This window comes from Eriocheir sinensis, chromosome 4 (genome assembly GCF_024679095.1).
Source record: "Eriocheir sinensis breed Jianghai 21 chromosome 4, ASM2467909v1, whole genome shotgun sequence".
Taxonomy (NCBI): domain Eukaryota; kingdom Metazoa; phylum Arthropoda; class Malacostraca; order Decapoda; family Varunidae; genus Eriocheir; species Eriocheir sinensis.
The window spans coordinates 15,608,817-15,632,100 of record NC_066512.1 but is presented as its reverse complement, the minus strand read 5'-3'; the positions used below and the strand labels follow the sequence as shown (position 1 = coordinate 15,632,100).

Below are 23,284 nucleotides of genomic sequence, written 5' to 3'. Positions count from 1 at the left end.
ATATATATATATATATATATATATATATTATGGACACTATTTGATGTATTTTTTGGCTTTATAGACACTCCAGCGAGACCTCTGCCGCCGTGAGCTACAGCTTAAAGAGCTGCAGGAGAAGTGTGAGCATGTGGAGGGAGATCCACACATACTATCTCTCGCTAAGGAGATGACAGATCACCTGACCTTTTTGAGTCAAACAATCAGCGACACTCGCTTTGTGCTTCAGAATCGTCTGCAGCAGCTGAAGGTACGCGTCTGCAAGCATCGTCCTACATGTCCTTATGTCTTATCCTAAACCACAAATACCTCTTCCTGTACCTCCAACTCCACTATATGCTCCTCTCTTCCCTATCCCTTACTCCTTGCTTTCTGCTTGTATCAATGGGAGCGGTTTCCCTTTTCCTGCTTTGCCTTCTACTTCCCTCCATCCTAATTTACCAATATATGAAGGGGCATATAGTTATCTTCATAGTGCATCTTCAGAAAATACACATAAAAGTTAATCTGAACTGAAATTCATTGTAGGAAATCCTGGCGAATGAAGAGGTGAAGGAACACACTATCAGCCAGGACTCAAATAAGGATAGCAACAGCACAGTTGAAGACACCACATCAGTGCAACAGCTTAGCACCATCTGTGATAGTCCCCAGAAAGATCACATCACTGTGGAACATGAAACTCAGAGCAGAGAAACTCTGGACACTGTGAACATAAGGAGTGTTGAAGTTGCTCTTAAGGACAGTGAGGACTTTGTTGATGCAAATTCCAAAGACATGAGTAATTTAGATAAATCAGAAAATGTGAATGGTGTTCCAGAAAAGATAACCACAATTCAAAAAATAATGCGGAGAAGAATTATTAAGAAAATCATAATGGTAAATGGAAAACCAGTAGAAACAGAAGAAATAATTGAAGAGCCAGAAGATGTTACCCAAAGTCTTCTTCAAGGTGAATCCAAAGATCTATTTAGTAGTGAAGTATTAACCAAGAAAGAAAGTATTAATGTTCATAAAATAATGAAACAAAGACTAATTAAAAGGACAATATTGGTCGATGGCAAGCCAGTGGAGACTGAGGAGGTGATAGAGGAGCCAGAAGAGGTGACTGAGGAAATGCTGCAGAACCTTCTAGCTGACTCTGTTATCACTGAGACAGTCACAGAGCCTGAAGTGACAACTGTTCATAAGATTATCAGAAGGAGGGTGATCAAGAAGATTGTAATCATTGATGGCAAGCCAGTGGAGACTGAGGAGGTGATAGAGGAGCCAGAAGAGGTGACTGAGGAAATGTTAGCAAACCTTCCAGCTGACTCTGTTATCACTGAGACAGTCACAGAGCCTGAGGTGACAACTGTTCATAAGATTATCAGAAGGAGGGTGATCAAGAAGATAATTATGGTTGATGGCAAGCCAGTGGAGACTGAGGAGGTGATAGAGGAGCCAGAAGAGGTGACTGAGGAAATGTTAGCAAACCTTCCAGCTGACACTGTTATCACTGAGACAGTCACAGAGCCTGAAGTGACAACTGTTCATAAGATTATCAGAAGGAGGGTGATCAAGAAGATTGTAATCATTGATGGCAAGCCAGTGGAGACTGAGGAGGTGATAGAGGAGCCAGAAGAGGTGACTGAGGAAATGTTAGCAAACCTTCCAGCTGACTCTGTTATCACTGAGACAGTCACAGAGCCTGAGGTGACAACTGTTCATAAGATTATCAGAAGGAGGGTGATCAAGAAGATTGTAATCATTGATGGCAAGCCAGTGGAGACTGAGGAGGTGATAGAGGAGCCGGAAGAGGTGACTGAGGAAATGCTGCAGAACCTTCCAGCTGACTCTGTTATCACTGAGACAGTCACAGAGCCTGAGGTGACAACTGTTCATAAGATTATCAGAAGGAGGGTGATCAAGAAGATAATTATGGTTGATGGCAAGCCAGTGGAGACTGAGGAGGTGATAGAGGAGCCAGAAGAGGTGACTGAGGAAATGTTAGCAAACCTTCCAGCTGACTCTGTTATCACTGAGACAGTCACAGAGCCTGAGGTGACAACTGTTCATAAGATTATCAGAAGGAGGGTGATCAAGAAAATTGTAATCATTGATGGCAAGCCAGTGGAGACTGAGGAGGTGATAGAGGAGCCAGAAGAGGTGACTGAGGAAATGCTGCAGAACCTTCCAGCTGACTCTGTTATCACTGAGACAGTCACAGAGCCTGAGGTGACAACTGTTCATAAGATTATCAGAAGGAGAGTGATCAAGAAGATAATTATGGTTGATGGCAAGCCAGTGGAGACTGAGGAGGTGATAGAGGAGCCAGAGGAGGTGACTGAGGAAATGCTGCAGAACCTTCCAGCTGACTCTGTTATCACTGAGACAGTCACAGAGCCTGAAGTGACAACTGTTCATAAGATTATCAGAAGGAGGATGATCAAGAAGATTGTAATCATTGATGGCAAGCCAGTGGAGACTGAGGAGGTGATAGAGGAGCCAGAAGAGGTGACTGAGGAAATGCTGCAGAACCTTCCAGCTGACTCTGTTATCACTGAGACAGTCACAGAGCCTGAGGTGACAACTGTTCATAAGATTATCAGAAGGAGGGTGATCAAGAAGATAATAATGGTTGATGGCAAGCCAGTGGAGACTGAGGAGGTGATAGAGGAGCCAGAAGAGGTGACTGAGGAAATGTTAGCAAACCTTCCAGCTGACTCTGTTATCACTGAGACAGTCACAGAGCCTGAAGTGACAACTGTTCATAAGATTATCAGAAGGAGGGTGATCAAGAAGATAATTATGGTTGATGGTAAGCCAGTGGAGACTGAGGAGGTGATAGAGGAGCCAGAAGAGGTGACTGAGGAAATGTTAGCAAACCTTCCAGCTGACTCTGTTATCACTGAGACAGTCACAGAGCCTGAAGTGACAACTGTTCATAAGATTATCAGAAGGAGGGTGATCAAGAAGATTGTAATCATTGATGGCAAGCCAGTGGAGACTGAGGAGGTGATTGAGGAGCCAGAAGAGGTGACTGAGGAAATGCTGCAGAACCTTCCAGCTGACTCTGTTATCACTGAGACAGTCACAGAGCCTGAGGTGACAACTGTTCATAAGATTATCAGAAGGAGGGTGATCAAGAAGATAATTATGATTGATGGCAAGCCAGTGGAGACTGAGGAGGTGTTAGAGGAGCCAGAAGAGGTGTCTGAGGAAATGCTGCAGAACCTTCCAGCTGACTCTGATATCACTGAGACAGTCACAGAGCCTGAAGTGACAACTGTTCATAAGATTATCAGAAGGAGGATAATCAAGAAGATTGTAATCATTGATGGCAAGCCAGTGGAGACTGAGGAGGTGATAGAAGAGCCAGAAGAGGTGACTGAGGAAATGCTGCAGAACCTTCCAGCTGACTCTGTTATCACTGAGACAGTCACAGAGCCTGAGGTGACCACAATCCACAGGATTATCAGAAGGAGGGTGATCAAGAAGATTGTAATCATTGATGGCAAGCCAGTGGAGACTGAGGAGGTGATAGAGGAGCCAGAAGAGGTGACTGAGGAAATGCTGCAGAACCTTCCAGCTGACTCTGTCATCACTGAGACAGTCACAGAGCCTGAGGTGACAACTGTTCATAAGATTATCAGAAAGAGGGTGATCAAAAAGATAACTATGGTTGATGGCAAGCCAGTGGAAACTGAGGAGGTGATAGAGGAGCCAGAAGAGGTGACTGAGGAAATGTTAGCAAACCTTCCAGCTGACTCTGTTATCACTGAGACAGTCACAGAGCCTGAAGTGACAACTGTTCATAAGATTATCAGAAGGAGGGTGATCAAGAAGATTGTAATCATTGATGGCAAGCCAGTGGAGACTGATGAGGTGATAGAGGAGCCAGAAGAGGTGACTGAGGAAATGTTAGCAAACCTTCCAGCTGACTCTGTTATCACTGAGACAATCACAGAACCTGAGGTGACAACTGTTCATAAGATTATCAGAAGGAGGGTGATCAAGAAGATTGTAATCATTGATGGCAAGCCAGTGGAGACCGAGGAGGTGATAGAGGAGCCAGAAGAGGTGACTGAGGAAATGCTGCAGAACCTTCCAGCTGACTCTGTTATCACTGAGACAGTCACAGAGCCTGAGGTGACAACTGTTCATAAGATTATCAGAAGGAGGGTGATTAAGAAGATTGTAATCATTGATGGCAAGCCAGTGGAGACTGAGGAGGTGATAGAGGAGCCAGAAGAGGTGACTGAGGAAATGTTAGCAAACCTTCCAGCTGACTCTGTTATCACTGAGTCAGTCACAGAGCCTGAGGTGACAACTGTTCATAAGATTATCAGAAGGAGGGTGATCAAGAAGATTGTAATCATTGATGGCAAGCCAGTGGAGACTGAGGAGGTGATAGAGGAGCCAGAAGAGGTGACTGAGGAAATGTTAGCAAACCTTCCAGCTGACTCTGTTATCACTGAGACAGTCACAGAGCCTGAGGTGACCACTGTTCATAAGATTATCAGAAGGAGGGTGATCAAGAAGATAATTATGGTTGATGGCAAGCCAGTGGAGACTGAGGAGGTGATAGAGGAGCCAGAAGAGGTGACTGAGGAAATGTTAGCAAACCTTCCAGCTGACTCTGTTATCACTGAGACAGTCACAGAGCCTGAGGTGACAACTGTTCATAAGATTATCAGAAGGAGGATGATCAAGAAGATAACTATGGTTGATGGCAAGCCAGTGGAAACTGAGGAGGTGATAGAGGAGCCAGAAGAGCTGACTGATGAGGTTATTAGGGCTCCTCAGTATGAAGTGCGGCAGGATGAGACTGATCCATCACCCTTCCCAGATCCCTCCTCAGCTACAGAAAAGGAATCTCCCAAAGGAGAAAATGCCATGGAGCCTCCAGTCATTCCAAAAGAGACAATTCAACTTCAGCCACAAGCTTTTCCAGAGCCAGAGGAGAAACCAGGAAGTCCACAGCCTCAAGTTCCTACTCAGTCTCCTTGGACAGAAGAACTTTACTCAAGAGATGATGCTCCCAGCACAGCCTCTGAACCTGAAAAAGAGCAAATTGATGTTACTTTGCCACGTCTGGGCGTTGAGGAAACACTTGATTCTAGTATGCCAGAGGAATATTCAGCTCCTGCTGTTGGATTCCCATATGTTTCTGATAACTTTGATGATCTGAAGCCAAGAGAAGAAACTGTCAGTATCTTCCCCAGCAGTACATATGAAGAGGTAGACAAAAGACAACCCAAAAACATTGGAGAGCAAGATTTGCAGGAGATTGGATTGCCTGTCTATGAGGACATTGAAACAACTACTCCTGATCCATTCCCTGAACCTGAAGAAAGAGTAAAAGATCATCATTATCAAACTGCAGATATTGAAAATGCAGAGCAGGATACAACAAATAAAAGAGATATAGAAGAAGAACCGCAAAAATTCCAGGAAGAAATGCTGCAAAACCTACCAGCTGACTCTGTTATCACTGAGACAGTCACAGAGCCTGAGGTGACCACAGTCCACAGGATTATCAGAAGGAGGGTGATCAAGAAGATTGTAATCATTGATGGCAAGCCAGTGGAGACTGAGGAGGTGATAGAGGAGCCAGAAGAGGTGACTGAGGAAATGCTGCAGAACCTTCCAGCTGACTCTGTCATCACTGAGACAGTCACAGAGCCTGAGGTGACAACTGTTCATAAGATTATCAGAAGGAGGGTGATCAAGAAGATTGTAATCATTGATGGCAAGCCAGTGGAGACTGAGGAGGTGATAGAGGAGCCAGAAGAGGTGACTGAGGAAATGCTGCAGAACCTTCCAGCTGACTCTGTTATCACTGAGACAGTCACAGAGCCTGAGGTGACAACTGTTCATAAGATTATCAGAAGGAGAGTGATCAAGAAGATTGTAATCATTGATGGCAAGCCAGTGGAGACAGAGGAGGTGATAGAGGAGCCAGAAGAGGTGACTGAGGAAATGCTGCAGAACCTTCCAGCTGACTCTGTTATCACTGAGACAGTCACAGAGCCTGAAGTGACAACTGTTCATAAGATTATCAGAAGGAGAGTGATCAAGAAGATTGTAATCATTGATGGCAAGCCAGTGGAGACAGAGGAGGTGATAGAGGAGCCAGAAGAGGTGACTGAGGAAATGCTGCAGAACCTTCCAGCTGACTCTGTTATCACTGAGACAGTCACAGAGCCTGAGGTGACAACTGTTCATAAGATTATCAGAAGGAGGGTGATCAAGAAGATTGTAATCATTGATGGCAAGCCAGTGGAGACTGAGGAGGTGATAGAGGAGCCAGAAGAGGTGACTGAGGAAATGCTGCAGAACCTTCCAGCTGACTCTGTTATCACTGAGACAGTCACAGAGCCTGAGGTGACAACTGTTCATAAGATTATCAGAAGGAGGGTGATCAAGAAGATAATTATGGTTGATGGCAAGCCAGTGGAAACTGAGGAGGTGATAGAGGAGCCAGAAGAGGTGACTGAGGAAATGTTAGCAAACCTTCCAGCTGACTCTGTTATCACTGAGACAATCACAGAACCTGAGGTGACAACTGTTCATAAGATTATCAGAAGGAGGGTGATCAAGAAGATTGTAATCATTGATGGCAAGCCAGTGGAGACCGAGGAGGTGATAGAGGAGCCAGAAGAGGTGACTGAGGAAATGCTGCAGAACCTTCCAGCTGACTCTGTTATCACTGAGACAGTCACAGAGCCTGAGGTGACAACTGTTCATAAGATTATCAGAAGGAGGGTGATCAAGAAGATAATTATGGTTGATGGCAAGCCAGTGGAGACTGAGGAGGTGATAGAAGAGCCAGAAGAGGTGACTGAGGAAATGCTGCAGAACCTTCCAGCTGACTCTGTTATCACTGAGACAGTCACAGAGCCTGAGGTGACCACAATCCACAGGATTATCAGAAGGAGGGTGATCAAGAAGATTGTAATCATTGATGGCAAGCCAGTGGAGACTGAGGAGGTGATAGAGGAGCCAGAGGAGGTGACTGAGGAAATATCAGCAAACCTTCCAGCTGACTCTGTTATCACTGAGACAGTCACAGAGCCTGAGGTGACCACAGTCCACAGGATTATCAGAAGGAGGGTGATCAAGAAGATTGTAATCATTGATGGCAAGCCAGTGGAGACTGAGGAGGTGATAGAGGAGCCAGAAGAGGTGACTGAGGAAATGCTGCAGAACCTTCCAGCTGACTCTGTTATCACTGAGACAGTCACAGAGCCTGAGGTGACAACTGTTCATAAGATTATCAGAAGGAGGGTGATCAAGAAGATTGTAATCATTGATGGCAAGCCAGTGGAGACTGAGGAGGTGATAGAGGAGCCAGAAGAGGTGACTGAGGAAATGCTGCAGAACCTTCCAGCTGACTCTGTTATCACTGAGACAGTCACAGAGCCTGAGGTGACAACTGTTCATAAGATTATCAGAAGGAGGGTGATCAAGAAGATAATTATGGTTGATGGTAAGCCAGTGGAAACTGAGGAGGTGATAGAGGAGCCAGAAGAGGTGACTGAGGAAATGCTGCAGAACCTTCCAGCTGACTCTGATATTGCTGATATTGTCAGACAAAAACTAATAAAAAGGGTACGAATTGATGGAAAACCAGTAGAGACTGAGGAAGTTGTTAAAGAATCTGATGAGCTGAAAGACACGTTAAGTGCCTTATGTGTTCCAAGTTTGTCTGGTGTACGCGTGGTGAAAAAGAATGTGAAGATAAGGCGATCCTTGCGAATTGTTGATGGGAAAGAATTTATTAGTGAGGAGAGGGAGGAAACTCCAGAAGAAATTCACGAATATAGTGGCTTGCAGCCAAACCAACAGCCAATTACTGTTCCTTTAAGTGAAGGGATCGAGCCTTTGCCCGTTCACTGCTCTTCACTTGTTGGCAGTGACCCGGGACAAAAGGTCAAAATTGTGAGACGGTTGAAGATTATTGATGGACAGCCAATACTCTCAGAAGAAATCCTTGAAGATGACCAGCCTTCACCTGAGAGTGACACAGCTGAAAAGAGGAACGTTAGGTATCATGTTGTTCGGAAAAGAAGGCAAATTATCAAGCGAATCCAGATCATAGATGGAGAAAAAGTTGAAACTGAGGAAATTATAGAAGAACCTGAGACTGAATATGGGATCCCAGATGATGGATCAGACATGACAGTTACTGAGATGAACAAAACATGTTCCCCACCTCAGACTGGCATCAGTGAATCACATGACTCCATCTCATTCCCTGAACCTGTAGCTGACAGTTCTGATGTTCCACAGCCAAAGATGTCTGTTGATTGTTGGGATAAGGAGCTTTACCACAAGAAACAAGATCAAGAAAAAACAGAATACATTCCAGAAATTACATGTGAGGTAGAAGAGATAACAGTGCCTGATGCAAGCCCCAAAATAGATATTACCACTAAGTCTTTCCCTCTCCCTGTGGAGGACCTACCTCTTCCATCAGGGGATGAAGGTGAACCAAGAAGTTCTAATGCTGAAACTGATAACAGTCAAGTGTTTTCAGGAGATGTTTACCAAGAGGTTCCACAGCTTCAAGACAGTGAAGCCATACTTCAAACCTCTGAGGATGCCCCACCCCTGCCAGAGGAACACACAGACTCTGACACTAAGAAAACAGAATCAGACACCTTCCCTGATATAGTTGTTACAGAAAACAAGTCAGTTAACATTCTGAAGGAGGTTGATCCAACAGCTGACAAAAACAAAGAGACACAAGCACTTGAGTCTGATAAAGAAGCACCATCTGCCCCAGCATGTGATCCTGACCTAGTTGTGTCACCAGATTCTGACTCCATTCCACAACCCGGTGAAAAACTCCTTGATGTAAAAGAAGATGATGCAGCTCCACAAGATGTAACTGAAGGACAGTTTAAAAATGACTGGATTTATCCTGATAATTATGACTGTGGGGAAGTTGAGCTGTATCACCAAAGCTCAGAAAAGGCATCTTCTCAACAAGAAGATAATGAGAAAGGAGACCATGAAGTGCAGCCATTCCCTGGATCCTCTGAATGTCTGTCTAATCTTTCATGGGAAGAGGTTAGTGATGATCTGAAGGACATTATGCATGAGATTTCACTTACTCAAGATCACCAAACTCAACTTCAGGATTTGGCCATAAGTCAAAAGATTGACACATCAAATAAAAAGGTTTCAGATGCAAAAAGAGATGAAAATATTTCACCTGAAGCATTTGCCTTGCCAAGTGAATTTGAAGGACCCAAAGAAAAAGATTCCGCTATTCCAAAGCCAAAGTATAAGGAAATAAAACCTGATCCATTCCCTGAACCAGTAAAGAGAGAGGATGGTACTGAGCAGCTGCTTGAAGCACCTGAATCCAGCGATCATTATCAGACAGCATTATATGACAAAACTGGCATCTCTGCATCTGATCAAGATATTCAGGTGTCAGATGAAGGACTAACAGCACCCGAGCCAGAACTTCCAGTGCTTCCCGATGACCTCCAAGAAACTAACAGACCCTTCCCATCCCCTCACGGGGAATATCCTGATATTTCCTCATCTATGTCAACAGATACACCGCATGATCATGAGCCAAGGATGAACTTGTTTGATAAAGATAAATACCCAGAAATTCAAAAAGAAGTCCATGAACAGGCTATTTCTGCTAACCCTCCCAATGCACCCGCCCCACCCGCTCCTCTCCCTGATTTTGGTGACAGCAGAATTCCATCATTTGCAGAGCCTGTTGAGTTTGAGAGAGACGAATCCTCATTCCCTGACTTCCAGAGTGTAAATGATGTCAAGCCAACCAGTGAATCATCACAGTCTGTTGCAGTTATCTGGGAGAAGAATCATTATCAGTTGGAGAAGTTAGGCACAGATATTCCAGATATCCCACCGAGCACTACTGCAGCACCATATACTCCTGAGTTTGGGATGCAGCTTCCCCCTCAAGACAGTGTCCCTGATTTCCCTTCACCCACTGACGAATATCCACAGCCAGAACTACATGAACAAGTTCCATGTCATAATGAAATGCAGCAGACAAAATCATGGACAAGTGATATGTATCCAGAGATGGGAGTCACTGAAGCATCTGAATCCATCACATGGGAAGAAAGTCCACCTATGCAACCACCACCAGAGACACAGATTTCATCAGGAGACAAGGACATACCATTCCCAAGGCCAGGTGGCACTCAAGTAGAAGATGATGAAGGATCATTTGTAGTTGCAGATGACGTCGATGAAAATTCAGCAGATACTTTCCCTGTACCCAGTGGCTCTGAGACTGATGATCTGCCACAAGGAGCAACAGCAACCTTACAGTGGACTGATGATGTGTATGAGAAGAGCAAAGTTTCTCAAGAAAATGAACAAATACAGGAAGAGAAGGAAACAGTAGATATGCCACCTTTGCCAGCACCACAGCCTCAGTTTTCCTCTAAAGAACCACCATTCCCTGCTCCTGAGAGTGATGTACCTGTACCCAGTGGCTCTGAGGCTAATGATCTGCCACAAGGAACAGCACCAACCTTACAGTGGACTGATGATGTGTATGAGAAGGGTGAAGTTTCTCAAGAAAGTGAACAAATACAGGAAGAGAAGGAAGAAGTAGATATGCCACCTTTACCAGCACCACAGCCTCAGTTTTCTTCTAAAGAACCACCATTCCCTGCTCCTGAAAGTGATGTACCTCAGCCCTTAGGAAAACTGGAAACCCCTCAAGCTACTGAGGAGGTCAGACTCTTCCAGGAGGTACTGTACACTCAGTCCACTGAAACAAGTAAAGTTGAAACTATTGAGAGCCATGATGCAAGTGACAGTCTCCCCAGCCTGCCACCTTATGAAAAGGAAAGTTCTCCTGGCATAGCTCCATTCCCAGAGCTCCAAGAACCAAGAGAAGAGAACCTTAAAAAACTACCCATAGATGAGCAAGAAAAGATGCATGATACTGAAGAACAGATACAAAAAGAAACAAAAGAAAAGCCCAAGAAAGATTCAGAAGTTACTGAAACTCCAAAATGCGCTGAACCAAATGAAATGAAGCCAAGAACAGAATCTTTCCCTGTAGCAGCTGCTGAAGAAAGCCATGACACATTATACACTGCTACAGTTCAAACAGCAGAAGAACACATTATGGTCACGCCACAGACTACTGATAGTGACACAATTCAGAAACATGCAGAAAGCATCCAACATAGTGAAGATTTCCCTGAGACACCACTAGGGATTGATGCTCCAAAAAGCAGTGATAATGTGCAACTGGTTGTTGATGTTTATCCTCAGCCTGCAAAAAGTCTTGTCTCTACAGCCACTGAAATACCAAACACTGCTGCTACTGCTCCACTTCCTTCAGAAATGCCATCTCATAGTTCTCCAACCTTGCCAGAAGTTGATTTCCCTGAACCTGGAATAAAGGATATTCAAACTCTGGAGAACGAGGATGTAAATATGCTAAGCAAAACAGAGGAAAAGGTAGACGCAGAGAAAAGTGAAACATTCCCAGAGCCTGGTTCTTCTGATAAAGAAGTAATTCGACCTGATACTTCTACAGACTCCCAGTGGAATATAGAATATTATTCTCAAGAGAAACCTGATGTCCAAGAAGACAGTAAAATAAAACTTGAGGACATCTCATATTCCACTTCACCTATTCAAGAAAAAGACTCTGATGACTTTAATAAAGATATTCCATTTGCAAGCCCAGTTGGAGAGTTTCCAGAGCCATTCAAGGTTTCTCATAAACAAAAAGAAGAACCCTTGCCAAAGTTGTTCCCTGAGGCTCTTTATACACAAGAAGAAAAAAGGGAGGAACCAGAGTTAGATACTGTTTTAAAAGACTCCGGTCTGCCCACAATTAGGGCTCCTCAGTATGAAGTGCGGCAGGATGAGACTGATCCATCACCCTTCCCAGATCCCTCCTCAGCTACAGAAAAGGAATCTCCCAAAGGAGAAAATGCCATGGAGCCTCCAGTCTTTCCAAAAGAGACAATTCAACTTCAGCCTCAAGCTTTTCCAGAACCAGAGGAGAAACCAGGAAGTCCACAGCCTCAAGTTCCTACTCAGTCTCCTTGGACAGAAGAACTTTACTCAAGAGATGATGCTCCCAGCACAGCCTCTGAACCTGAAAAAGAGCAAATTGATGTTACTTTGCCACGTCTGGGCGTTGAGGAAACACTTGATTCTAGTATGCCAGAGGAATATTCAGCTCCTGCTGTTGGATTCCCATATGTTTCTGATAACTTTGATGATCTGAAGCCGAGAGAAGAAACTGTCAGTATCTTCCCCAGCAATACATATGAAGAGGTAGACAAAAGACAACCCAAAAACATTGGAGAGCAAGATTTGCAGGAGATTGGATTGCCTGTCTATGAGGACATTGAAACAACTACTCCTGATCCATTCCCTGAACCTGAAGAAAGAGTAAAAGATCATCATTATCAAACTGCAGATATTGAAAATGCAGAGCAGGATACAACAAATAAAAGAGATATAGAAGAAGAACCGCAAAAATTCCAGGAAGAAATGCTGCAAAACCTTCCAGCTGACTCTGTTATCACTGAGACAGTCACAGAGCCTGAGGTGACCACAGTCCACAGGATTATCAGAAGGAGGGTGATCAAGAAGATTGTAATCATTGATGGCAAGCCAGTGGAGACTGAGGAGGTGATAGAGGAGCCAGAAGAGGTGACTGAGGAAATATTAGCAAACCTTCCAGCTGACTCTGTTATCACTGAGACAGTCACAGAGCCTGAGGTGACCACAGTCCACAGGATTATCAGAAGGAGGGTGATCAAGAAGATAATTATGGTTGATGGCAAGCCAGTGGAGACTGAGGAGGTGATAGAGGAGCCGGAAGAGGTGACTGAGGAAATGTTAGCAAACCTTCCAGCTGACTCTGTTATCACTGAGACAGTCACAGAGCCTGAGGTGACAACTGTTCAAAAGATTATCAGAAGGAGGGTGATCAAGAAGATTGTAATCATTGATGGCAAGCCAGTGGAGACTGAGGAGGTGATAGAGGAGCCAGAAGAGGTGACTGAGGAAATATTAGCAAACCTTCCAGCTGACTCTGTTATCACTGAGACAGTCACAGAGCCTGAGGTGACAACTGTTCAAAAGATTATCAGAAGGAGGGTGATCAAGAAGATTGTAATCATTGATGGCAAGCCAGTGGAGACTGAGGAGGTGATAGAGGAGCCAGAAGAGATGACTGAGGAAATGCTGCAGAACCTTCCAGCTGACTCTGTTATCACTGAGACAGTCACAGAGCCTGAGGTGACAACTGTTCATAAGATTATCAGAAAGAGGGTGATCAAAAATATAACTATGGTTGATGGCAAGCCAGTGGAAACTGAGGAGGTGATAGAGGAGCCAGAAGAGGTGACTGAGGAAATGTTAGCAAACCTTCCAGCTGACTCTGTTATCACTGAGACAGTCACAGAGCCTGAAGTGACAACTGTTCATAAGATTATCAGAAGGAGGGTGATCAAGAAGATTGTAATCATTGATGGCAAGCCAGTGGAGACTGAGGAGGTGATAGAGGAGCCAGAAGAGGTGACTGAGGAAATGTTAGCAAACCTTCCAGCTGACTCTGTTATCACTGAGACAATCACAGAACCTGAGGTGACAACTGTTCATAAGATTATCAGAAGGAGGGTGATCAAGAAGATTGTAATCATTGATGGCAAGCCAGTGGAGACCGAGGAGGTGATAGAGGAGCCAGAAGAGGTGACTGAGGAAATGCTGCAGAACCTTCCAGCTGACTCTGTTATCACTGAGACAGTCACAGAGCCTGAGGTGACAACTGTTCATAAGATTATCAGAAGGAGGGTGATCAAGAAGATTGTAATCATTGATGGCAAGCCAGTGGAGACTGAGGAGGTGATAGAGGAGCCAGAAGAGGTGACTGAGGAAATGTTAGCAAACCTTCCAGCTGACTCTGTTATCACTGAGACAGTCACAGAGCCTGAGGTGACAACTGTTCATAAGATTATCAGAAGGAGGGTGATCAAGAAGATAATTATGGTTGATGGGAAGCCAGTGGAGACTGAGGAGGTGATAGAGGAGCCAGAAGAGGTGACTGAGGAAATGTTAGCAAACCTTCCAGCTGACTCTGTTATCACTGAGACAGTCACAGAGCCTGAGGTTACAACTGTTCATAAGATTATCAGAAGGAGGGTGATCAAGAAGATAATTATGGTTGATGGCAAGCCAGTGGAGACTGAGGAGGAGATAGAGGAGCCAGAAGAGCTGACTGATGAGGTTATTAGGGCTCCTCAGTATGAAGTGCGGCAGGATGAGACTGATCCATCACCCTTCCCAGATCCCTCCTCAGCTACAGAAAAGGAATCTCCCAAAGGAGAAAATGCCATGGAGCCTCCAGTCTTTCCAAAAGAGACAATTCAACTTCAGCCTCAAGCTTTTCCAGAGCCAGAGGAGAAACCAGGAAGTCCACAGCCTCAAGTTCCTACTCAGTCTCCTTGGACAGAAGAACTTTACTCAAGAGATGATGCTCCCAGCACAGCCTCTGAACCTGAAAAAGAGCAAATTGATGTTACTTTGCCACGTCTGGGCGTTGAGGAAACACTTGATTCTAGTATGCCAGAGGAATATTCAGCTCCTGCTGTTGGATTCCCATATGTTTCTGATAACTTTGATGATCTGAAGCCAAGAGAAGAAACTGTCAGTATCTTCCCCAGCAGTACATATGAAGAGGTAGACAAAAGACAACCCAAAAACATTGGAGAGCAAGATTTGCAGGAGATTGGATTGCCTGTCTATGAGGACATTGAAACAACTACTCTTGATCCATTCCCTGAACCTGAAGAAAGAGTAAAAGATCATCATTATCAAACTGCAGATATTGAAAATGCAGAGCAGGATATAACAAATACAGAAGAAGAGCCACAAAAATTCCAGGAAGATAGGCTGCAAAACCTTCCTGCTGACTCTGACACTAAAGTAATTGAGAGTAAGCCAGTGGAGACTGAGGAGGTGATAGAGGAGCCAGAAGAGGTGACTGAAGAAATGCTGCAGAGCCTTCCAGCTGACTCTGTTATCACTGAGACAGTCACAGAGCCTGAGGTGACAACTGTTCATGAGATTATCAGAAGGAGGGTGATTAAGAAGTTTGTAATCGTTGATGGCAAGCCAGTGGAGACTGAGGAGGTAATAGAGGAGCCAGAAGAGGTGACTGAGGGAATGTTAGCAAACCTTCCCGCTGACTCTGTTATCACTGAGACAGTCACAGAGCCTGAGGTGACAACTGTTCATAAGATTATCAGAAGGAGGATGATCAAGAAGATTGTAATCATTGATGGCAAGCCAGTGGAGACTGAGGAGGTGATAGAGGAGCCAGAAGAGGTGACTGAGGAAATGTTAGCAAACCTTCCAGCTGACTCTGTTATCACTGAGACAGTCACAGAGCCTGAGGTGACCACAGTCCACAGGATTATCAGAAGGAGGGTGATCAAGAAGATTGTAATCATTGATGGCAAGCCAGTGGAGACTGAGGAGGTGATAGAGGAGCCAGAAGAGGTGACTGAGGAAATGTTAGCAAACCTTCCAGCTGACTCTGTTATCACTGAGACCATCACAGAGCCTGAGGTGACCACAGTCCACAGGATTATCAGAAGGAGGGTGATCAAAAAGATTGTAATCATTGATGGCAAGCCAGTGGAGACTGAGGAGGTGGTAGAGGAGCCAGAAGAGGTGACTGAGGAAATGCTGCAGAACCTTCCAGCTGACTCTGTTATCACTGAGACAGTCACAGAGCCTGAGGTGACAACTGTTCATAAGATTATCAGAAGGAGGGTGATCAAGAAGATTGTAATCATTGATGGCAAGCCAGTGGAGACTGAGGAGGTGATAGAGGAGCCAGAAGAGGTGACTGAGGAAATGTTAGCAAACCTTCCAACTGACTCTGTTGTAGTTGAGGAAGTTACAGAACCTGAAGTGACAACTACACAGAAGATTATAAGAAGAAGAATAATCAAGACAGTGATTATGGTTGATGGGAAGCCAGTGGAGACAAAGGATGTTGTTGAGGAACCAGAAGAGGTGACTGAAGAAATGTTGCTTGATTACCCTGAGACTGTAAGAAACATATTACCTTCAAAAACAGACGATGTTGAGACAGTTGATAGTAAGAGAGAATATCAGTTCATCACTGATGGTAAACTTGCTGGGCCTTTGGAAGTTGTTGAGGTTCCTGTCTATGAGATCCCACAGGATAGTCTTCTACCTGAAACTAGTATTGGTGATTTTCCTTCTTCCTCAGAGAATCCTGATACTAAAGAATTAATTATTGATCATTTCCCACAGCCAGCAAAGGATTCTTTAACAGGACTGAAAGAAGCAGATAAAGTAGAAATTTGGCAAGAAGATCTGTACCCACAAGAGGTGTCTGAGGAGGAGCAGTCAACTCAGCCTGATGACCTCGCAAGTGCTCCATATGTACCCGAGGAGCATGTGGAGCCTCCTCTTCCTCAGAAACAGCTGCCATTCCCAGTGCCTGAGGAACAGTTCCCTCCCCCAGCTTCAGCTCCAGACCTGCCTGAGGAAACATCTTCTGTGCATGTGACCTTTGAGGAAAATGTGTATGAATCTCCCTCTGAGCCCATTCCATCTGATAAACCAGTAATTGAATCACTACCATCACCTCCATTGCCTGTCTATGAAGAAAAAGAACATGATGAATCCCATGAGCATGTCCCTGAACTTAAACTAATAGTAGAGGGGGAGGAGGAAGAAGGAGTCTTGCATACTGAGAGTGAAATTGCAAAGCCTCTCCTTCCTGCTTCTCCACCCACTGAAGAGGAGAAGTATGAACACCTAGTTTCTCCCCAGCCTCTTGTATCCACCCCAGAGGATAGTAGTCAGTCCCTCCCACACACTCAAAAACCCAAGGATGAGGATGTACATGTTGGTTATGAACCTCCTAGTGAAGCAATTGAGAATAAGGAAGTAGATGTAGAAACTCTCTCTATCTCTGAAGCACCTGAAAATAAAGAGAAGAATGTTGAACCTCTTCCCATCAGTGCAGTGCCTGTGTGCCGGGAAACAGATGTTGAACACACTCCTGACACAACTATATCTGAGGATATTGGACCTCTTCCTATCACAACACCTGTGTGTCAGGAAGCAGATGTTGAATCCACTCCAACCATAGCAACACCTGAATCTAAGGAGGAGGATGTTGAACCTCTTCCTGCCTCAACAGTACCTGAGTGTAAGGAGGAGGATGTTGAACCTCTTCCTGCCTCAACAGTACCTGAGTGTAAGGAGGAGGATGTTGAACCTCTTCCTGCCTCAACAGTACCTGAGTGTAAGGAGGAGGATGTTGAACCTCTTCCTGCCTCAACAGTACCTGAGTGTAAGGAGGAGGATGTTGATCCCCTTCTTACCACAGCACCTGAATATATGGAGAAGGATCTTGAACATCTTTCTACCTCTACAGTACCAGAGTATAAGGAGGAGGATGTTGAACCTCTTCCTGCCTCTACAGCACCTGAATATGAGGAGGAGGAGGTTGAATATCTGTCTGCCTCTACTTCACCTGAGTATAAGGAGGAAGATATTGAATCCCTGACTGGCACAACAGCACCTGAGCTTAAGGGAGATGATGCTGCAGTGCATGAGTGTAAGGAGGAGTATAGTGAATCCCATCCTGCTGTTCTAGAACCAGAATACAGAGGCAAAGATGATTTGCCAGCTGTTACACCAACCACATATGAGGAAGAGGGAGATAAACCAATGCCCCTCATCACAGCTCATGAGGTAGAGGTGGAAGAAGATAGGACAGAGCCTGTTCCTGATTCATCTGAGCATGAAATTACTAAAGCCTTTGTAGTGGAGGAGGAACGTAAATATAGACTGGCAGAAGAAAGACTAGTGTCACAAGGTGAAACAGATGATACAACTCTGGGTGAAGACACTTTCCCAAAACATGTGGAAGGCAGTGAGAAAGAAATAGAAAAACAAATGATAGACACTAGTCCTACATCAGATATGCCCACCGAACCTTGTGATCATGAATTTACTGAATCAGAGGGTATTATCAATGTCACTGATGATGAAGCACACAGGTTACCTGAACCTGTTCAACCATGTGATGACAGGAGTCAGACTGGAGTACAGTCTCCAGAAAAGGAAGAACCAAAGACAACTGAATTGGAGTTAGAGGAATCACAAGTGGTTGAGGTTCTGTTGAAGACCGAGGAAGAGGTACCTGAAGAAGCAGATCAGCAGCCTGACATGACTGAATCATCAGATGAGGAGAAAGAACCAGTTAGTTTAGACACTACTCAAACAGCTGAGGCACTCATCCCTCCCAGTGATGAAAAGATATTACCTCCTGTTGGAGAGCTGACACAGCCCAGTGATGACCTACAGATCACTACTGACAAACTGATTGATGAACACACTGCTGGTCCTCCTGAGAAGGAGCCTCGGAGTGCCCTGCCTCCCCTTGATCAGGTGGAGAAAGTTGAGGCAGATGAGTTTGCTGAGGAGGAGGTGCAGGCTGTAGTGCCAAGTAGCAAAGAAACATCTGAAGAAAAGTTATTGATTGAAGAATTAGTGATCACTCAGGAGTGGCAGACTATTTACACCTTACTCAAGCGGCGCCAGACCCTGAGAGAAGAGCCACAGGTAGCCCCTCCAGCCTCTGCCCTAATGCTGCCCTCCTCATCATTGCCACCAGACCAGCAGGAACAGCAAGTTGATGAGAATATTAAGAAATTACAGTCAGCTCTCAATAAAAAAGAGGTAATTGTTGTTCAGAAAGTTATAATTTCTATTGTTGAGACAGTCAGCACTTGGTTAGAGACCATTGAGTACAGAATTTACACCATAAGAAGCACAGAAGACAGCAGTGAGAGAAACAGGCAGTATGAGCACTTGCAAACTGAGTTGCACATTGTAGAAGAGAAACTTGTTGTGCTTGAAAAAGTAACACAGTCTGCGGTAGAAATCCTTAGTGAAGAAACTATCATAACCATCATAGAAACTGTAAAATGCCTCAGAGAGCAAGTGAGTCAGGTCGAGAAGGTACGGAAAGATCAGCAGGAGAGCGTAAAGGAGGAGGAAGAACGTTACATACACCATATGGAAGCAGTAACCAATGCTGGAGAAGAAGTGTCCAGACTGAGGGCTCAGTTGTGTCAAATTCAAGATGGCAAATTGTCACCCGAAGAAAAGCTTAGTCAACTTGAGGTGCTTCTCATTACTAATGAGGATGCCCGAGACAACATCACAAAGCTGCTTTTAAGCTCCCATGATCTGAAAGCAACACCTGGTCAACATTTAGGCGACGAGCTTGCTACCCTCCAAGCAGAGCTGTGTGATGTTCATGATTCTCTTGAAAGGGAATTGGATCAAGTGCTGCAACTAACAACCAACACCACAGAGTATGAAGAAACTCTCATGGAACTCACTCACCTCATAGAAATGGCAGAAACTATCTTGGAAGCAAGAATAGTGGCCTGTGATCATTCTAATTTGGTTGACACGATTACAAAACACAAAAAGCTCTTCCTGTCTCTTCGTCAGTGTCAGAAACTGTTAGAATCTCTGGACACTGCTCTGGAACCCAATTCTCGAGTTCACTACCAGCAGTTGTACTCTCGCTCCTACATGAAGGCATCAAAGCTGCTGGACAAGGCAACACAGCGCAACCACCAGCTTTCTTTACTGGAGTCTGAGTGGCTGCGACTCCTGAACCACCTGAAGGAAGAAGAGGCGTGGATGATGTCAGCTTCTGAACAGGTCACTCAGTTGTACTCACTGACCTCTGACACCTATCAAGAGAACACCACCTCTTGCAAGGTCAGTAGTCACTTCCTACCTCATAAGATATTTATTCATCAGTTTTCCTGTTTTTGCATATTTAATTACTGTATATGAATATTTGCCTTATTGTAACCAACAAAATAATTTTCTGCGAGGGTAATAATTTACAGGTTTAGGTTTATTATACTAAATATTTAACACTTGCAGTATATAACCAACTAAAAGTTTTTACAGCTGTCAGAGAAATTAAAATTGTGAACTCCACACAAATTAATTCTTACCGTGCATTTACAAATCTAAGGAGAACCTGCAAACATAACCAGTAATTTATAACATGAAATAATATTATTGCCTATGTTTTAGAAATCACATATTTGCATATCTAGAGTTGTGAAATACTGTGTATAATTTCTCATTTGTGGATATTTTCTATGTAATCTGAGTTGATAATTTGCCTGTTTCAGGATTGCCAGGTTTGTAATGATTTAGTAATTAACTTTATAACAAAGCAAACCTCTGTAGTTCTGAGGAGCTTCTTTTTGTCTTTAACATGAGAGACCTTTTAGAGGACTAGAGAGGCTTCCCTCCCCCTGTGTACTGTAAACACTCACTGCATCAAGTGGTGGTGGCGGTGGTGTAGGACCAGTAGCGCTGGAGGAACTCACCACTCATCTTGTGTGATATTTGCTCCATTGTCTGTTGATTTATTTGGGGTTCAAAGACAGCAAGCTATAAAACTGTCATTTGCATTATGCCTGTAAGAGGTACAGATTTAGAATTGTTGTAATTATTTTCCATATGACAACTGGTATTTATCTAACAAATAGACAGATATCATGGTAGTTTTATTGCTATTAAATTTCCGATTATAAGGATAACTGACTGAAAATTAATTAAATATATCGAAATAAATATTGAATCCCAGTCATATTGCGTATGTTACAATCTGGATCACACAGAGCCTTTCAAGTGTCCCTCTGTAGCTAGGGTGCCTTGTGGTATTTCAGAGTAATATTTACCTTGCTAACCCTGAGACTATAAGACAATCTCTTTCTTGAGTCTTGAGTGGGGTATAGATGTTGTAAGTGATAGTTTTGGCTTTCTTTTGCAATTTTGAAAACATGAAAACATTTGTTCTGTTCATAGCCACAAGTATCTGATATGGTTTAATTATGCCATCCCTTCTACAAACAACTTCTTATCAATAACAGAAGTAATTCTTAACTTATCAGTCATAACAACTGTTTTTGAGTACACTGTATTGAACATATGCTTAGTAAACTACTCTCCCTTACTGTTTCATAGACATTCATCCAGAATTTTGTCACCTGACTCAGACGAAGCTCACCATCACAGGATTCAAATGTTTATTATCTTGAATCACATTCATATATTAATTGATAAAACTTAAAGGCTTAATTTGCAAAAGGAGCAAAATATTTAATAATCAGGTGTAATGAAAACCTTCAGGTCTTTACTTAATACCCAGATGGATTACAGAAAATAAGATGTTGTAGGAAACATGAGTGTAGAATAACAACAATGTGTATTAAATATATATATATATATATATATATATATATATATATATATATATATATATATATATATATATATATATATATATATATATATATATATATATATATATATATATATATATATATATATATATATATATATATATATATATATATATATATATATATATATATATATATATATATATATATATATATATATATATATATATATATATATATATATATATATATATATATATAATTTTTCCTCAATTCAGATTATTGGTACTATCAGTAGTGATTTGGAGAAATTGTTAAGGTTTTGCAGAAGTTCTATACATAACCTATTACCCCTAGTAGCTACAGTTTGAATTGTTTAATGTTTGCCAAATTAATATAATTTTGTAGTATACACTTTTATTTTAGTCACGAAAGTAAGAAAATTTGTCAACAGTAGATTAACTGAGTTTTAGTAATTAAGAGTAATATAATTTGACTTCTCAGTTCCGGTTTAACTGCTATCTTAGATGCAGTTCTCTCAAGGTAACTTGGAAAAAATTCAAACCCTTATTGTCCAAATTTATAGGACATTAATAGATTTCCACACATGGGTTATCAGTCTTAACAGTTCTTGCCTTTTAGTAGTTCATTGTGTATTATTAGCATTACTTGGGCATGGGGGTTGCTTCCCAATATTGATGAATGTAGGAGTTTACAAATAGGCTTTATTTCAAGCCTCTAAGCCTTGGGAGGGGCTACTCTAACCCCAGCATGACTAACCTGTGCGTGTGTGGCAACAATGCAGGACCTGCTGGTGGAGAGTGTGACACATGAAGCTCACATGGGCCACCTGGTTGAGATGGTCCGCAAGGTAGGAGACTCCATCACCTGCACCCACCTTGAGACCAGAGTCACCTCGCACCATCAGCGAAGCACAAGCCTGAGGCAAGAAGTCAGCCGCCTTCTGGAGCGCCTGGAAGAAATGCACGTCCACTGGGCCACCTACCAGACTCAGATGGACAAGCTGCAGGAGTGGTGTTTGCAGGCCAGAGCTTCACTGCAGAACATTAACCTCACACCACAAGACCAACAAAGACTGAAAGAACAATTTAACCAGATCTGGGTATGTCACAGTTTCTTATAAGGAAATGTTCAAAGTAGAGGTTCAGTGTTCATTATCTCTGGAAGCTAATTAGTTCTTTTTCTCATATTAACCTATTAAAAAGCAGCTTTAGTGTTTAATCAACACCAATACTGAGATAAATTGTTTTAATGTTTTTTTTCTCTGCCACAGAACCTGAAGGCTCAGTTTGACAGTCAGAATGTTCTGCTGAATGAATGCATGGACCACTTTGACAAGTCAGTGGGTTTGGTCAACATGACTGATGAAGCCCACCAAAGACACTTCCTCTCCCAGTTCAGGACTGAATGGAAGGAGCTTGAAGACCTTCTTCATCAAAAAGAGAAGAAGTTACACAAAATACAAATCCAAGTTGTACCTGTTCCTCAGTTGTTGGCTGAGACTCAGAACACACTCTCAGATGTTGAGGAGGCACTCCAGAACATTGACACCAACATTACATCAGTTCAACAGCTCAGAGACATATCAGAGTATTACAAGATGTTGAAAATAAAAATTATGAATAGTAAGGAGAATTTGGATCATTTAACACAAGTATCTACTGAAGATGAGGAACAAGACCAAGATGTCATGGACACTCTTGGGAAGCTGTCCCTTACCTGTGAAGAACTGATCTGCACCATCCAGCAAAGAATTGCCTCCCTGGAGTACACTCTGGATAATGTACAGAAAACTGTCAGCCGTGTTGAGCGCATTTCTCTCACGATGGTCCATCTTAAGAGTACTCTGGAAAGATGCCAAGCCATTGATAAAGAAGGTGAACAGATCCTTAAAGCTGCTCTTCACTCTTGTCAGACAGTTCATGGAAGTGTGTCACGGACTGAAGGAGATATTACGA

The 23,284-nt window shown here is 43.2% G+C and overlaps 1 protein-coding gene across 1 annotated transcript in view; it reads left to right on the top strand.

Annotated features, from left to right (window-relative positions):
- Positions 1 to 23,284, top strand: part of LOC126982254 (muscle-specific protein 300 kDa-like) — a 267,239-nt gene that overhangs the window by 204,517 nt on the left and 39,438 nt on the right. Inside the window, 12 exon segments of the mRNA XM_050834206.1 lie at positions 65 to 250; positions 529 to 600; positions 1,777 to 1,974; positions 2,200 to 2,496; positions 3,082 to 3,579; positions 3,859 to 3,888; positions 5,494 to 5,847; positions 6,196 to 12,744; positions 12,919 to 13,092; positions 13,267 to 19,818; positions 22,111 to 22,428; positions 22,600 to 23,284. The exon segment at positions 22,600 to 23,284 is cut by the window's right edge and continues 428 nt beyond it. Of these exon segments, the coding sequence (XP_050690163.1) occupies positions 65 to 250; positions 529 to 600; positions 1,777 to 1,974; positions 2,200 to 2,496; positions 3,082 to 3,579; positions 3,859 to 3,888; positions 5,494 to 5,847; positions 6,196 to 12,744; positions 12,919 to 13,092; positions 13,267 to 19,818; positions 22,111 to 22,428; positions 22,600 to 23,284 (15,913 nt within the window).